This window comes from Paramacrobiotus metropolitanus, unplaced genomic scaffold, assembly GCF_019649055.1.
Source record: "Paramacrobiotus metropolitanus isolate TYO unplaced genomic scaffold, Prichtersi_v1.0 Parri_scaffold0000008, whole genome shotgun sequence".
NCBI classification, from domain to species: domain Eukaryota; kingdom Metazoa; phylum Tardigrada; class Eutardigrada; order Parachela; family Macrobiotidae; genus Paramacrobiotus; species Paramacrobiotus metropolitanus.
The window spans coordinates 405,704-422,951 of record NW_026570228.1 but is presented as its reverse complement, the minus strand read 5'-3'; the positions used below and the strand labels follow the sequence as shown (position 1 = coordinate 422,951).

Genomic DNA, 17,248 nt, shown 5'->3' with positions numbered 1-17,248 from the left:
ATACCGATCATCAGCGCAATGGCCAACACATCACCCCGTCAGAACGAACAGTACCGGTGAACAATCCCGTCTAATGTCCGGGTGGCCTTTGTTTTCGCCAATGGCGTTTGCGGGATACCTTCAAGCGTACGAATTTGATCATTTTTGAACTGCGCCAAGACATTTTGGGCAAATCGAGATTCAGATTGAAATCCAGATTTGAGATTGAGATTTCGGGATTGAGATTCAGATTTGAGATTGAGATTTTGAGATTATTGGAGTTAATCTGCAATTTTTTTTAAAACTTCACGTCTTTTGTTTGTTTCAGTTTCCGACATTCCTGTTGTAACACCGGTAGATGCTACGCATAATACTTAATTATGCGGAAAGAGGTTTTGTACTTGTATGACACAACCGTCCGGTTTTAACGACCCACAAGTTATGTGAAATATGGAAAGGTTCGGTACGACGGAATCATTTGGTACATAGGTATGGCTAAGTCGAGAAAAATCCCAAAAGACCATTGCCAATATCGGAAGTGTTCAGCACACACAAGTACCTCTGTTGTGTAACCCGATAACCTGTAGCGATACGATAATGATAAAAATTAAACGATGCGCTGTTCTCTGTAGATTTAACCGAAACAGTTTTTGCAAATGTGGAAGCATCTGCCGTAAGTATAAATAACACTGGCGTAGATCCAAGGAATTCTTTGACAGCGTGGCAGTCTCATCTACCATTTACAGTCCTGCCCCGGACATTGGTAACACCGATGGCCCACCACCCAGTGCCCGGATATTTTTACAAGCTATACCGTGCGTGGTTAATCGCATTGTGGGTCTTTGGGTTTGCTAACTTTCCGGCTGAAAACAAATCGTTTGTCCCTCCGCAGAACAGCCACCGCCTTTGCTGCCGTTCAGGCGTCTGTCGTAATAGCTGTACAGTTCTATGATGTCTACCATGACTGGCAAAGTTTTAAATTTACGGCTTTCATTCGTCTGGTAATATTTGCGACGCATATTTCAGACGCCATTGTCATACTGCATACAGCGTGGTTTGGATGGATTTCTGGAAACAGAGTTTTGAAGTTAATTATTAGTGGCGATAAGACATTTGACTCATTTTTCTTCAAAAGACAGAAAAATGCTCTGCTCTTTCCTTTGGCATTTTGGGTAGCATTGCAATTGCTCGTGCAGATTTTAAGCGTTGTCTTGAGCGATTTGGAATATTTCGATATATGCATCGTAGGAAAAGACTGTGTATTCCTTGGCCTGTGGACATTTTTCTGAAAAATTCATTCCTTCTATCGAAGTGTCGTACAGAGCATGGTTCTCTTTACCGGGCTTTTATTAACCCAGTTAACGCGGAAAGTGCACCATGACCTTTGGGCACCCGAGGAATACAGACGGCTGCATCTTTGCACCAAGCCGGTGAAATCTATCGATTAATAAAACTGTTTGGTAAGGAATTTGCCAACGTGAGTGCACTCTTTGCCGTTCAAAACATGATTTACATGGTGACGCCATCGTACGAAGTGGGATAAAGCTTTGCAGAAAATCGTGCCATCAACTGGTTTAACCTCTTTCTGGTGACTTGCTCGGGAATTAGACTCGCTGTCGTTAATGTTGTGATTATCTTCGTTCGGCTTGGAGATGGTGTAAGTAGAACAGTTGACAGTACTCGTACAGTTGCACACCATCGTCTGTTCATGATCAATGAAGGGTGGAAAATCAAAAGGCAAACTTAGATATAAAATTAATACCTTAATATCTTAACACGTTACTGCGATCAGGTGCTGTTGTGTTAAACAGATACGTTTCATGGTACCGCCACTAAGATGCCTCGGTTCTCAACACAGATCGTACACAACGGACGCGCAAGATCTCTTGGAAGTCATTCAGGGAGATCCGAGCGGCTTCTCTCTTGGCGGTATGGCCTTAACACGTGTAACCTGCTTGGAGGTACCTGTATCTTTCACTGGCTTCAGGAAAGACATCCCTCCCGAGTCTTATTGTCTATAATAAAAGAATCAATTTTGGTTGCGTATATATTGCCGGCATAATCTTCACAAACGCCATCCTGTTCGGTGAACTGGGACATGCGAGCCGCGGTGTTCCTGATCAAGACTGGTTTATGCTGGTGTTGCAGAAATCCTTAGTCAACAAAACTGTTTTTCTTCAGGAAGACCTATTTATCCGTTCGGATGCAACAGCATGCTACTGTCCTGCAGATGTTACGAAATTATTACTTCGTACTGATGTAACAGAATAAAAGGACCGATGGGTCTTATGTTTGGTGGGGAATATTAAACATTTGTATAAGCATATTTAGCAAACTCAGGGTTCTCCGTGGGTCAAGTGTGTTCTGTGTTTATGTGAGTCATGTTTTCTGTGTTAGTAATTTGAAGTGCTATGACCCGAAAGTTCTAAACATTTCTGACTAGTATCTTATTCCAGAAGCATAATTTTTTACCATGTCTCCCGAAATCTACCCGACTTCCCCATATAGGTACTGTAGGCTCCTGAGATTTACGGCGAAAAGCGCAAATTACCATGCTTCAGTCATTTCTGAAATTCCATCAATAAAGTCAGCAGGCGTGCTTAGCACTTATACTGTTTTGTATTTGCAGCGGCACAAATGTGGTAAATGGTTTTCATTTAGCTCGAGTGCGGTGGACAGCGTCACGAAAACAATATCAACAAATTAAATAAAGAAGTGATCCCAGTTCGAGCGTGAGGAGACGGTCGCTAAAACCAGCTGAGCATTGCCACGCCAAATCTCTAGACTTAAACGTTGAAACAAAAGGAAGTGGATCGGGACTCGCCGGTTCGAACAAGTGGTAAATTGTACCAACGGAGTCTTGTAATATAATAGTGTTATAGTACCACCTCGTAACTACGAGTAGCTTACATAAATAAATAGCGGTATGAAAGCTCAATCGTTTGGTTGGCATCTACCTAACACGTATTCGTGCAGCGTGGATTAACCTGGACGAAGTGGCTCAAATCCCGAAGACAGGTAGCACCAGCATTACAGGGTTTTATAACGAAATGTTCCCTGTTGGCTGTTTTCAAAGCCACCCAGTTGAAATGAAGAGGACGAGAACTCTAATACACTTATAAGTTGTACGTTCGTATGTTTTATCGTAATACAGTGTGACTTATGAGTACAGTACATGCAGAGGAAACACTCATAATTATACAATGGAATTTTGTAATCGCTGATAGGTAATAATTCCAGTGGATGGTTAGAACAAGTATTGTTCGGATTTCATTCGAGAAGCCCATCGCTTTCCTGTTGCATATCTGTTGTATAGGTACTTGTATTAGCGACACTAAAACTGGGATGTTGCGTCGTTCTTATGCTTCATTACAAACTGGAACAACAATCACTTCACCTTGTCGACAGAACAAAGACATATTATTGTGCAATTTGTATCCTGATGGACTGGAATGCCTGTCTGTTCCAGAAAGACTTTGTTGGCGATGGTCTTCTGCAACATTTGCATAAACAATCGCTATTGGGAGTTGGGCGCCTAACGTGCCCTAGCTCATTAAATAGGAAAGCATTGGTAAAGATTATTCCGGCAATCTGCAAACAATGGCAACACGTGGCAATCGTTGTTGCTGTTCCACAGTTGCGTATGCGTCAAAAGCAATCGCTTTCCCGAGATAGGATTATTCCGCCGATGGAAAAGCCGCCTAGATCTCTTTTTACGACATGCAAAAGGATATTTGCTTCGTGCTGGGCAGTGTGGCATCTTAGTACTGGCAGCAAAGAACCAGTCTGTGTGGCGCAAAGAGACTGCCTTTACTAACACCTTAAGTAGAGATTCTACTGATTTCGACCTCTTTTGACTGTTCTCGCTGGCGCAATGCGTGTCCTTGTGCTGCATGATAACTATGCATTGCACCCAACACTATGATATTTTCGCTACATATATTAGAAGTCTAAACTCGGTTTGGGTATTTTAAAGTGTAAAAGTTACTGATTTAAGGTCGTTATTTTGCGGACGCAATAACAATTCAAGCAGATTTTTTAAATTTTTCATTCAAGAACAGCAGTGTGTTCCGTTAGAATGACTAAAGTATTGTGGAGCGATTTTTCAAAAAAACCCACCCGGTATTGAAAAAAACAAACTTTTTTATACCCAAAGTTACTTTATTTTATTTTCTAAAGAGTACATAAACATTTTCCACAAAAACGCTTCACAACCCTTTTTGAAAATGATTTTTCTTTAGTCTGATCAAAGTGTGAAATTTTCTGAAACCGATGCGAATTGTTATTGATTTTAGAAGTTGTTTTTCAAAAATTGTTCAGGATGGGACGAAGAACCTTCTTTTGTACTGCGCTTTCCTTTGGTCTTACCGATTCTGCGCTTGCAGTGCCGCCACACTGATTGTGTGCACACCGAAGAGTGGACTTTGGCCACTCTTTCATGTGCACTCACAGGACAGCGCTGTGTCTTTCCATTCTCTAGCTAGCCTTGTCTGTTTCTGTCACACTTGCAATCTGGCATGGTGCATAACAACCACAAGGCATCTTCTCGAAGCAATCTTTCTTTCACTGGTTTTGACCACAGATGGCAGTAGTGTAGAAAAATACCCCAGCCCGCCAAATTTCTCCTGATCGCCAACCAAAAAACTTTAATAACTTTTTTCGTTGCAAGCTAATTTTACTTAACTTCCGCCCAGTAATAGATATAACCCTTCTTATTACAACTGTAGAATTTCGAAAATCTCGTTTTCCATCTTGCGACCATAGTACAAATTCTCCTTAAGAATTTATTTTTATCAGTGATAAACTCGGATTTATTCGCGTATTGAGAAAAAAATAACAGATTACCGAATAAGTGCATTTCTGATACGTACATATTCTCCGAACCGAACGAAGATTATCAAAAAGACTACCAATCGCATTCCCGAACACGTCACCAGAAATAGGTGGAACCAGTTAACGGCGCCACTTTCCGCAAAGCTCTGTCCCGCTTCGCACGATGACATCACCATGTAAAACATATTTTGAGCAGCGAAAAAAGCACTCACGTATTTGAACTTGTTATCGAAAAGTTTTGTTAATCTGTAGAGGTCACCCGCTTGCTTTAAGAAGACTGTGGTCTGGTACTCTTCGGACGCATAAAGCTGATGCTGAAGGTTTTTCGTCAAGTGAGTCAACAAGAGACCGGAGAAGAGTACCATGCTCTGTACAGCACTCCGATAGAAGGAATGTACTCTCCAGAAAGCGTAGCATAAGCCAAGAAAGACTCGCATTTCCAATCTGATATCGGTGGAAAACTCTCTCAGATCGCCCAAGCAGAAACTATAAACCTGAAAATATCTGCAGCGTAATCCAAATAATCAAGACAAACAGCAGCAAATTTCGTTCTTTTCTCACAAAGAAAGTACCGAATTTGCCATCGACGATGAGGATCAAATTTAAAAGTCGCTGTCCATGCGTCCATCCGAACCATGCTGTATGCAGTATAAAAACGGGGTCCAGGATTCTCCAGGCATACCGTACTTCGCTGATAAAGCTAGCGAATTGAAAAATTTGCCATTCATCGTACTTTGTCTTGAGCTGGACAAGTATCACAACACCCGCCTGAACAGCGGCGAAAACAGTTGCTAGTCGGCTGATCCGTGCACAAGCTGTGAAATCAGCCGGGACAGCATCGAATCCAAAGGCGCACAAGGCGATTATCCAGCTGCGGTACAGTTTACAGAAATATCCCGGTGCAGCATGCGCTCTTGAGGTTATCATTCCTGATACAAACTCTGCCTATCTCAAGAAAACGGTAACTTTTTAACGGGTTCTCTTATTTGTATTCGTGGCTTATATGGCAGAAAAACTAAATGTAACAAGTGATAGTAAATTTCTGTATCGTACATTCCGTAAATTTCTGAGGCATTTGTACGACGTTACGCGCTGAGGTGCAAATACTGAGTATTTATTAGGATTTTTACCGTGTCACTAGGCACGGTTATATTGTTCCTCCCAGTTAAATGATGTAATACTTGTTAATTCCCTTGTGGGAGAAAAAGGTCAGCGTTGAATTCACATCATACATGCATTCGACTTCCATAATATTATTATGTGGTCACTGCACAGGATATCAAGCCATTGGCAGAACGAACTCACTGTAATCGCCAAGGTAGAAGGCAGTTATGCAACAGACAGCTTGGAAATTTGTTATTACTGAAGGAAATGGAGAAACCTAATTTTTTTAACATAAACAGTTGCCGACGCCTGCAATCGACATCTGCTTTCGCAATGCCGAAAAAATCATAGAAGTATCGAAGCTACCGTAAAAGGCTAGGATTTCATAACAATTAGGTATATATGAATGACTTTTTTTGCCGGGAAACAAATGTCCGTAATTTTGTTGGTTACATAATGTCTACACTGATCAGCTCAATATCATTCCAGCCTATATCGAGCTGAGCCGGCTTTTACTGTGCGAGAAAAAGATAAAAACACAGCCGTACGGAACATTCCGCCGGTTGACTGTATGTTCAAGACGTTTTTCGCTGAATTGTTTTATACCGCGCTAATATACACAATACTCTTAAACTGCACTTAGGGCAACAATGTGTGGCAGTGTTTGGTGTTTTTGTCGGCACGTAAAGCGCATCGGCACTGTGTACCATGTCAGGCATGTCATAACTAACCGAACAGTTTTCTCTGATTTCTGCATCAATCACCGTTTTTGACGCCTAATGTTGTGCGAATCAATGTGGACTGTGTTGACAGAAAAAGGCTTATGTACACAGTAAAGCTGGTTCAATGTTTTCAGCTGTGCTGAACGCCATATCAAACTTCTTGTAAAAAAGTCCTAGTCATATCAACATTTATGATGTGCACCGAAGTAATAACAAAATGGCAAATAGTTTTATGTTAAATTTGTGAATTTCTGCTTTCTGGAAAATTTGCCATTATGATCGATCTGGGGAAACAGTTTGACGACGTTCTAAATGATCTCCGCGGCAATGGACGGTATCAGCTGCTGATAGTGTTTTGCGTCCTGATTCCGACAGTATTCTGCTGCTGCTTTTTTGCATCGGCTTTTGTAAGTTACAATAAAAATTCTACAAATTTGACAAATTTGCTAGTGCCATTTGCGGTATTTGACCAATTATTTTTTAGATTTTTATTATCGCGATTCCTGATCACTGGTGTCAAGTCGTTCCCGATCAAACACGTCTCTTGGCCCAATCGGAAGCGGCACGCTTTCTACCACGCAAAGATGACGCTCCGGATAAATGCTACCGTTATAATCTGGATTATACCAGCCTAATCAATCGCACCAATTTGAATTTGACCGGTCACTCAGAACTGGGAAAGATAGCGTGTCAAGCATGGCAGTACAACCGGACGTATTACCACGACACCATTGTAACCGATTGGGATTTGGTGTGCAGCCGGGACTTCCTGCCGACACTGGCGTTCCTCGTCAACACAGCTGGCACTGTGGTAAGCACTGGTAGAGAAGTACAGAGGTACAAAAGTATTGTACAAAAGCAGCATAAGTAAAGAGTATAACTGTTTGGGGAAAACACAAGCGCTGAGTACTGCAACTCTCTCTTGGTGAAGCAACAATATCAAATATTCCTATTTTTAATTCGTTTTCTCCCTAATTCCCGTAGTAATACTCTGTAGTTATAAAGCCTAAAATAACTTTGAAGCGGAAAACATGTGAACAAAAAGGAAGGAGCGATCGGTAAAAATTATGGCGAAAAACATAAATGCCGGTATGCTTTGTTGAAACGTTTGCGAGACAGGACTTATAGCCGGAAAACGGCTCACTGCGCATTGATATTGCAGCAGCTTGTAGAAATATGAAGTAAAACGGGAAATACATTTAAAAAGTCACTAGCGAGTTATCACAGAGAAATTTACCAGCGGTTTTACTGAAGACACAAAATACGAAAAAAATAGCGTTCATTTAGTGTAAATCTGTTTCGCTGATGACGCAGTACAAAGCAATTTGAGAGAAAATTAGACTCCTGTTAAACCTAAGAAACCTAAGAAACTTAAAAAACGTAAGAAATCTAAGAAAACTAAGAAACCTAAGAAGCCTAAGAAATCTAAGAAACCTAAGAACCTAAGAAATCTAAACCTGAAATTTTTTCCCATTTTAGGTTGGCACACCGCTGGGTGGATTCCTGGCTGACCGGATCGGTCGTAAACGCACTTATCTCTTCTTCCTCTTCCTGCAGATTCTTTTCTTTTCCGTCTCAGCTGGCAGTCCGCGCGCCTTCTACGGATTCTGGATCTTCATTGCATTGACCTTTATCCAATGCCTAGCCAGCAATGTCATGTATCTCGCACCACTGACCCTCGGAATGGAGTTGGTCACCCTGGACTTCCGAGCCACCTTCACCGTCCTCCTCTCAGTCGGCTACACCATCGGCGGGATGGTGTTCAGTGGCCTCGCGTATTACATCATGCCACGCTTATCCTGGCGCTACTTCACACTCATTATCACGCTGCCGTTTATCACGTACGCATCGTACTTTTGGGTGATGCCGGAGAGTCCTCGTTGGCTCTTAGCCCACGAGAAATTCGACAGTCTCCGCCAACATCTGCAGACAATGGCAAAGATAAACGGCACCCGCATCAGCGATGCGACGGAGAAAAAAGATCGAGCAGTTGTGCGAAGGCGTCACGAAGGCGAAACGCGAGGAAAAGGTCACGAAGCACTACTCCTATCTGGATCTATTCCGCCGCCCGCAGATCCGTAAATGCACCCTGATTATGATTGTCCTGACGGTGGCGTGTAGTGCGTGCTACAACGGCTTGTCGTTTTATGCACCGTCCGCCCTGGGGAGCAATCCGTTCTTTGCGTATTTTCTCGCCTGTGCCGTGGAATTACCGGCGGCACTCTTCACCAAACTGATCTGCGATCGGCTGGGGCGAAAGATCACCATAATGATATGCTTTTTGTTTGGAGGGACGGCCTGTCTAGCCACCCTGGGGGTTCCGTCCGGGAACGCGGCTTTTGCCGGCGTATTAACGTTGTTTCTGTTCGCCAAGCTGTTCGTGACCAGTGCGTATATAATGCAAGATTTATTGGAGAATGAACTGTTCCCGACGGTGGTACGCGGGAAAGCGGTGGGATTGCTGAATTTTCTGGCAGCGTTCGCGAACGGTATCGGACCGGTGGTGGTGTACGCAGGATACCATAATCCTTCCATTAGTTTGGTGATTTTTGGGGGGATTATGGTGTTTGCCAGTGTCTGCTCGGTATTCCTTCCGGAAACATTAAAGACGTAAGCGAACGCTGTAGGCCTTGTCTTTACTCGCAAGGCAATACATGTCGGTTAATTCAACGATATGATTTTCTCCTGAATATTTAGAGCTTTGCCGGAGACACTGGAGGAATGTGAAGCACTGGGAAAAAAATCGTCATGGAAGGATTCACTGCAATTGTGCGGTATATCTGGACGGAAGGCCAAGGAAGTGGAGCTCGGCTCTTGACGTAGTAATCATGCGTGAAAATTCTGTTGGTTTATTGGGACCAGCAAAATTTTGTTGCGCTTCTTCTGTAGTTAGCTCCACGAAAAAAAACGTGGTTTTGGAAGATATTTTTACTTAATGTTGTTCAAGGAAGAGATTTTCACTAATATATCATTGTTTGACGAGAAGCATAACATTATTACGGTATTCACCTTTAGTACCTACTCTAGTCACACAACAGTAACAACCTTTTATAATACAGTTTATACTGTAGCTTGCGAAATAACGAAGCTCTGTGGAGTAATTATGGAGTGCAGTATTCTACAAAACTTTTTACTCTCAGAGTCGTGTGCTGGTATGCCACAATCATTCCGACGCTGCATGGGTATTGTTGTTATTTTAAAAGGATGCAGTGTCATAATACATATAAACGAACTAATAAAATAAAATCAGTGATGGTGTGGGCAAGTGATAGAAGTAGTACTGTAACATCAATAAGAAAAAAACCCCAATTCGTTGGGTAACTGGTATCGCTCCACCGAGTATTTCCTTTCATACACGCTGTCCACGCACGACTGCAAGAAGTCAATCAATATACATGAAAAGGAAGTACAGCCGACGCATCAAATTGTGGTTACACCGATAGCACTATCGGCTTCCGGTGTAACCACATTTATGGCTTCCATTGTATATTGAACTTCGTTTCCTGATCGTTGTTATGCTGCCCTTACGCTGCAGCATCTGTCCTTGAATTACTCTAGTGTCTACTAATGGACACTGTGTCCATCACTGAAAATAATTTGTCCATCATGCTGCGAAAGGCGTTTATATTTGGAAAACTAAAAAATAATGGGGATCATTGAATTTTGAAATAATTTTTTCGTTAACTAATTTCTTCTTGTTGTGTTGCTGCTTTAGCAGTTTCCTTGATCCTTGGTGGGTGGCTTGACTCAGACTCAGCGTGCGCAATTTCGCCATTTCCGCTTAGAGCGCTCTGTGGCTTCACTACAAACCACATTCGACCTCGCGCCATGTGGACCGCCTAGTGGGCGGAGACCAGTTCATCGAGCACGTGGTACGCGCAGTGTTCGGCATAAGTAAACCGATAGCCCAGTCGCTCCAGTTGTCTGGTTCCCTGTGACGTGACGAGCCAGAGTAGGTGTTTGGTTGAGGCGATTTTCCTCAATACACGTTACGCATTTATTTATAAATGGTGAACATTAATTTATTTTTGCCTTTTCTCTATGTATATCCAGCCATTCTGGGCTTCTGCCAAGAGAACTGTCACAACTAGAATAATAGATAGATAGACAGGTAACTGTGCCATTCAGCTTCTTTATCAGAACTACGATTCTGCAAAATGAACTGACACAAGGTGGAGCGGAACAGATGTTACCTATACATAACGAATAAACGATGGAGCGAGTAATTCGGACATACGGTATGTACGTAAAAGTATGCAGTCAAGAAACAAAAAGTATGCAGTCTATTCAATTTACCAAAATTCAGAGCACCATGACTACATGTGCACAGCAGTAAAATTACAAACAGAAGCCAAACGGTCAACACACACACAACACGAAAGTCTCATAACGAATGTCTACCTATGGGAGCGTGCTCATCAGATTGTACATCCAGTCTAAAACCAGCACCAATACCAAAACACTGAGTTCTTTTGCGACAGCGGTTCTGCGGTTGGTCAGTCGTTCGGTTTCCGAGATACATCGAGCTCTCCCAGCATCATCCGACTTCGAGAGGGAAATGGCTTCCAGGTCGCGTAAACTGACGCCGAGCCAATGAAATCGGAAGCGCAGCATTTGCATCTGCAAACGAAGTCCGTCAATGTTTCAAGTGCTTTCACGTAACAGATTCCGCTTACCTTGCGGATCATGAGGAATCTCTGAAAGGCAGCTCTCCGCTTCTCTAACAATAAGGAGCGTCGCCGGTTGCCCAAGTCAAAAGTTAAACTGACTCGCTTCTTCTCGGAAAACATGGTGCCTCAGAAATTCGGAATCTACAATAATACTCAGTCAACCCTCAACAGACAAATTTCGTGGAGGCAGAATATCGTTTGAGAATGCAATATCGTGGAACCACAAGTATGGAGGCTTCAACTGATGCGTCTGCTACGCAGCCCACGCTGCGCGCGATATATGCGTACTCCGCTTTTAAGTTGTCTCATTCGGGTCAGCTGCCAACCATCGGCAAGCGGGTTGAGTCAAATGCGCATAATACACCCAGATAAGTGCAGTAGCCACCACACATGCGGCTGAGGCCGCTGAGCTGCCTGAGCATTACGATTCAGAATATTAATATGGAATTTTTTATGTTTAATTTGATTTGTGCTTAGTTTTGGAAAATTGGTTGCTAGTTTTATAACTTCATTTATTGTAACTTGACGTAATTGAGCGTACAACAAAGCGAATCAGCCTGTACTGTACAATTGCATCCGTGCGATTTTCTGGTAAAAATCAAGGCTTTGCTATGTTTTTTTATGTTATAAATTATAATATGTTATGTATGTAATTATTTTGATAATACAATACTGTCATTACTTCGCGAGTTCGTACGCTGAGTTTATGCACAAAGTACTACACTACGTCATGTATTACATCGATATTCATTCATCAGCATATCTTTACTTTGATGGAAAATTATGAAAATTATAACTTTTGTACCGCCAATCCGAATAAATAAAGGAGATTCTGTTAGTGCTGAAACCCTAATTTAGATTTTGAGCATGTTTCTCTTGACTGGTATAAATAATTTTTACTTTATTTCTCAATATGTACAAGGCGAGCTTCGCTCAACAAATATGATCAAATGAAGAATTTGTCCCAATTAACATGAGAAGGGACCGTGCACAATGCACTGGTATAAATGGTCTTTGTTATTTTGTTCTAAAGTAAACTCTGTTTCCTTTCTTAGCACGAAAACAAGATTATAACAATAATAGCAGCGTTCATATCTTTGTATAGGTACTCGTATACAGTTAATCCTCAACAGGAAAACGATAATGTGGATATGTGCTGCATATCTTTTAACAGAGAAGATTTCCAAGTGTTTCTTTTGTTAACAGGATGTTCCGCTTTATAACGAGCCAAATTTATTAAGAACATTTTCGGAATTTTTCAGTACAATCAGAATCATGCGTGTGTCAAGTACACCTCCGCATTATAAGTAATGTGACAGAATGCGAGGGAACTACAGACACAAGTACATAAAACATTTACAATTCCTCGTTTTGCCCATATATTTGAATTATGAACATACCTCATCGCATACTAATAAGTATTCCGATTGCGGCGACTACTCGAATACCTAAGACGGGATCGCGGGCGGTAATGTCGATTGCGGTACTTCCTTTTGTATGTGTAACGCGAGCCTTGCCGTTTACTGGAGAAGCCCTGGTCAGGCCGCTGCATAAAGCCTGACTGCATACCGTATGGTTGTCGGAGTTCTCCTTGACTCACTGGAAAAGGTAGTCCAAAAAACCCGGACTGAGACAAAGGAGTTTGATATTCCCACGGGAATTGTTGTTCATATGAAGGCCTAAACTCTTCAGGAAACTGCAGCCCAGGGGGACTCTGGACTGCGACGGAATACTGCGGCGCAAAAGGATTCTGACTTTCCTCTGGGAATCCTCCCGCTGGATCCACTGTCAGTGGACTGAAAGCTGGGGATGTCCCTTCGTCCGTAGTTTTCACTATTGCAAAATCACTAGGATCGATTTCTCCATTAGTGTCCGTTGGGGCTTTTTCGACAATATCAACTGCGTGAGATAGAGGCTCCGCTACGGCGGATAGTGGTTTTTCGACCGCGTTGGATGCTTCCGTTGTTGATTCTGCCGGTATCGTACTTCCCGTTGATTCGAGTATCTCGGAAGATGTTTCGGATGTGACCGATTCCGTGGTCTTCCTTGGCGCCCAAACCCAAGGCGCTGTTGCCAGAGCGGCTTCGGAATTCGGTGGAACCGGAAGCTCCGTTTCCGGTTCTGATGTCGATGACGATTCAAATGTCGTAGGCGGTATCGTCAGTGTGGTTTCTGGGTCCGGAAAAGGCAATCTTGTCGAGGTCACCGGCTGGAGTGACAGCGGCGTAGTTACTAGCGTTTTTGACGTCATAGTTGATCTTGAGAAGATCGCCGGTTGCAGCAATGGTGGGGGAGAAGCAACAGGTACCGGTGTCGGCGGCGGCTGAGCTGTTGTGGACAAGGTCGTTAGGAAGATCTCAAACGGCGGCCTGGACGATCTACCAAAGGAAGCTGGCAAGGGCGACAGTGTCTGCGGCGGGAATGTCATTACAACTGGCTTCTTAGTTATCTGGAAAAAGGTTACCACATGCCGTGAGCTCGATGGAGATGTGGCAGGTGGCGTTGTTACTGTTGATCCTCCAGTTGATACCGTCGCTGATGAAGTGTGGTCGGGGCTGGAACTTTTTAGCGAAGCTGAAGTTCCAGATTGAGGTGACACAACCTGTGTGGATCCGTTTGATGTAGTTAAAGTTGACGGCTGTGTTGTCATCGATGGGGTCGTCGAGAAAATGTCGCTCGGCACAGACGTTAAGGCAGGGAATTCTAATGCCGTCGAAGGGTGAGTCTGAACTGGTATGAATGTCGTCGAAGGCATAGCTGGGACGCGATGTTTTTCTACACTGGAAGAAGCTGTCCCCGATAAAAACGGCCGTGATCCTCGTGTAACCGTTGGGGCTGGAGTTGCGGAATTAAAGGGCGCGGGGATTGCGAGAGCCGACATTTTTTTGCGCCTTTCACTTGAAATTACTGGTTTCAGCGCAGGCGACATTGTAGTTCTATCCAGTCGTTCTGCACAAGCACTGGATTTGAGTTTTTTTTCAATAAGATAATATTAATTTTGAGTGAACATTGCAACATTGTATAAGGTGTCACGTACCCGCACTGGACGGTATCGGCGGCTGTGCCGATACCGTCTCCGGCTGGATCACAGAAGGAGGAGGAACGGTGACGAATTTCTGTCGCCGCCGGCGCAGTTCATTTAACGCAGATTCGTACAGTCGGAAGTTGTCGCGTGTGGGATTCTTCTCCGCCTGCTTTTTTATGTGCTCAAAAATACTGCCCTGCACATCGACCATGAACATTTCAATCCCGTGCTGCAAATGTTGCTGCAGAAGCGGAGAAGTGGAAAAGTACTGGGCTCCCGGCTCTTGATTCTTTAGGGCTTTTCTCACCGACGACTTTGCAGCTGCATATACGACAACAATCAGAACCGTAGGTTTATAATCAACAGATTTAATACTTCTGCATTTGCGCAAAATATTTACATGATGCTTGTCTCTGGCTCTATGCATGTGCTTAACCTCATTATTAACCTCATTAACAAATATTTAAAATAAAGATTACTGTTTCAATCGATAAAATTTACAAAATGGTATGCGCACGGAAATTCCGGGCGCATAAAAGAGATCTAAACTTTACTGGCTCTCAGTGTACAAAGTATCAATACTAACTATTTTTGGTCTTTGAAGTATTAATTACAATTCTTCCATAAATATTATTCTATCACGCCTATGAACTGCAGAAATTAAGCAGTGATGTACATATGTATCTTATTATGTATATCTCGGTGTATGTTCTGGAATTATTTCTGAAGACGATTTTACGATAAGAACGAACTGTTTGTTTATGAACAGCTGCTTATCAAAATAAGTTCGAACATATGCACACGTTTGCTGTTGAAACATTTAGCCTTAGAAATAATGCGCGATAATTCGCTGAACCCTGTAGAAACGGTTTATCAAGCCGCTGGAAAAGCTTTATATCTAATACACATAGATAAATTTTGTTAGCGGTTTGTGCCTGAACTTCATACAAAATCAAATATTATTCACTCTGCTTTTATTATTCTCGTCTGTCAAATGCATGCTATGGCATTCATGCCAGTTACTAGGGTAGAGCATGGCAAGAATATTTGTACTCGTACCGTTACTATTGCGAATATTAATCTTGCGAACTCTGTAATTAGTATTACCAGATTAATGATTGCGCTTACATATCGGCAAATTATTTAACTTTATCTAGGAGATATAATACTATAGATATTTTAACTGACGAAAACGATGTACAGATAGGAATGGATACTGACCTTCCATATCCGCGAACGCCTTGCACAGATCCGTCACATTGGAATGCTCCTTTTGACCGGCGACGTAAAGAAAGAACTGTGCCTGGCATCCGCATTTATAATTGACACAATATGCATCGGGAATCAAAGGACACGCTGTCCGAGTGCAAACCTTCGGATTACAGATTTTACCGCTTTCGGCTAGCGGATCGCACTTGTCGGTCTTTTGGAATGACAGTGAATTATCATCCGCTGCCGTGCTACCATAAAATGTCGACATGAGAGACAGCAACATAACAATCCTACAGGAAACCATGTTCGGTTTAATTAAAGGCTAGTTCGTTGTTGTTTACGTTTGTAATTCATGCAATACAAAACAGCAGAAAACGGCTCCTTTCTCTTACCAGGAAGCGAAACGGTAATATAGCGCCACAGAATAAGATGTATGGCCAATCGGTCAGGTCAATATAGTTCCGGTAGTGACAACTCGTTTTGCCCTTTACTTTAAAGTGTCCTGAACGGAAATGACCTGATGCACAAATCTGCAAAGGTATTAATATTTTCTCCTCTTTTTTTGACATGTGTAAATTAAACGTGGCACTGTTGTTTTGACAACTTTGAACCGGTAATTGCGACTTTTCGTCGGTGCTTGTGCGGCGTATACAAGGATGACTGTTGCAGTGCAATAACGAAAGGACACCTTCGTCATGAATTTATCAGAGCTTAGAAACATCGAAGACATATTTACAGAAAATAGATTTCCTTGGAGCATGATTTCTGTAGATAAAGTAAGTTTCTGTATAAATCATATGTGCACTTGAAGGTCTCTTTTGAAGAAAACGATACATAAACATAAATTCTTGTGCGTTGCTGATGAATGGACGATACGACAAACGAACTGATATCAACTGAAGATCTAGTGCTCGTTATTGTGCAGTATGTTAAGAACTTTTCTACGTAATAAGTAAGACTTGTCCAGGAAAAATCAAACTGGGATCATCGATCTTGTTATCCGTGGCGATTTTCTGCCAGTCCTTTCCCGTTTTTATGCCAATCTTTGCCAAGGTATCTCCACTCTGTACCGTGTACCTTCTCACTGAAAAAAACGCCTCTTTGATCGAAAGAAACGGCAACCGGAAACAAATACACATGCACACATACCCTCCGGAAAAAATTTAAACGAATGTACCACAATCTCCACATCGCGGGCTGGATTCGCATCCCCTTCTCCGTGCACACACAGGCTTATGGTAACCGGCATCTTGTTCTGGGGAATTCCCTTCGCATTGCGCGGTGCATACGTCCAGGTTTCCAACGACAACGCGGTGTTGCTGTCCTGATGATCGTGCTGCGAGCGAAAGGTCACATTTTGTGCTGCCCACTCGTAGGAATGCGTGGTGTACGTCCCGGTTAAGGCGAAGCTGAAGGGGTGTTGACTAGAGGTCCCCGAGGCGAAGGGTGAAGGGAGTCGGCGTTTAGTGATTCCGTAACTGGCCTTCTCCGCGTCGTCGTCGCCCCATTTGGCGAACTGGATGCCGATTCCTGGTTGACGGTCTGCCTGGCTGAACAGCGCGAAGGCCACGTTGGAGTCTAGTTGGTCCAACCGGCTTTCAATGTGGAACTGATAGCGTCCGAAACCGAAAAGGTCACGCGAGCGAACCGCCGCGCAATGGTAGACGGTTTTGCGTTTGGTAAAACGCAGATGCAAGTGGTTG

General features: G+C 42.9%; 1 protein-coding gene and 1 pseudogene across 1 annotated transcript; one reads left to right on the top strand and one right to left on the bottom strand.

Moving 5' to 3' along the window:
* Positions 1-6,711: 6,711 nt before the first annotated feature.
* Positions 6,712-9,793, top strand: LOC129582657 (beta-alanine transporter-like; annotated as a pseudogene).
* A 1,028-nt stretch (positions 9,794-10,821) lies between these two features.
* On the bottom strand, positions 10,822-11,527 carry LOC129582875 (uncharacterized). Its single transcript, XM_055474498.1, has 2 exons — positions 11,315-11,527; positions 10,822-11,258 (listed from the first exon to the last, which is right to left on the bottom strand). The coding sequence occupies exons 1-2, from the start codon at positions 11,426-11,428 to the stop codon at positions 11,040-11,042; spliced, it is 333 nt and encodes a 110-aa protein (XP_055330473.1). The 5' UTR covers positions 11,429-11,527; the 3' UTR covers positions 10,822-11,039.
* Between the last annotated feature and the right edge of the window lie 5,721 nt (positions 11,528-17,248).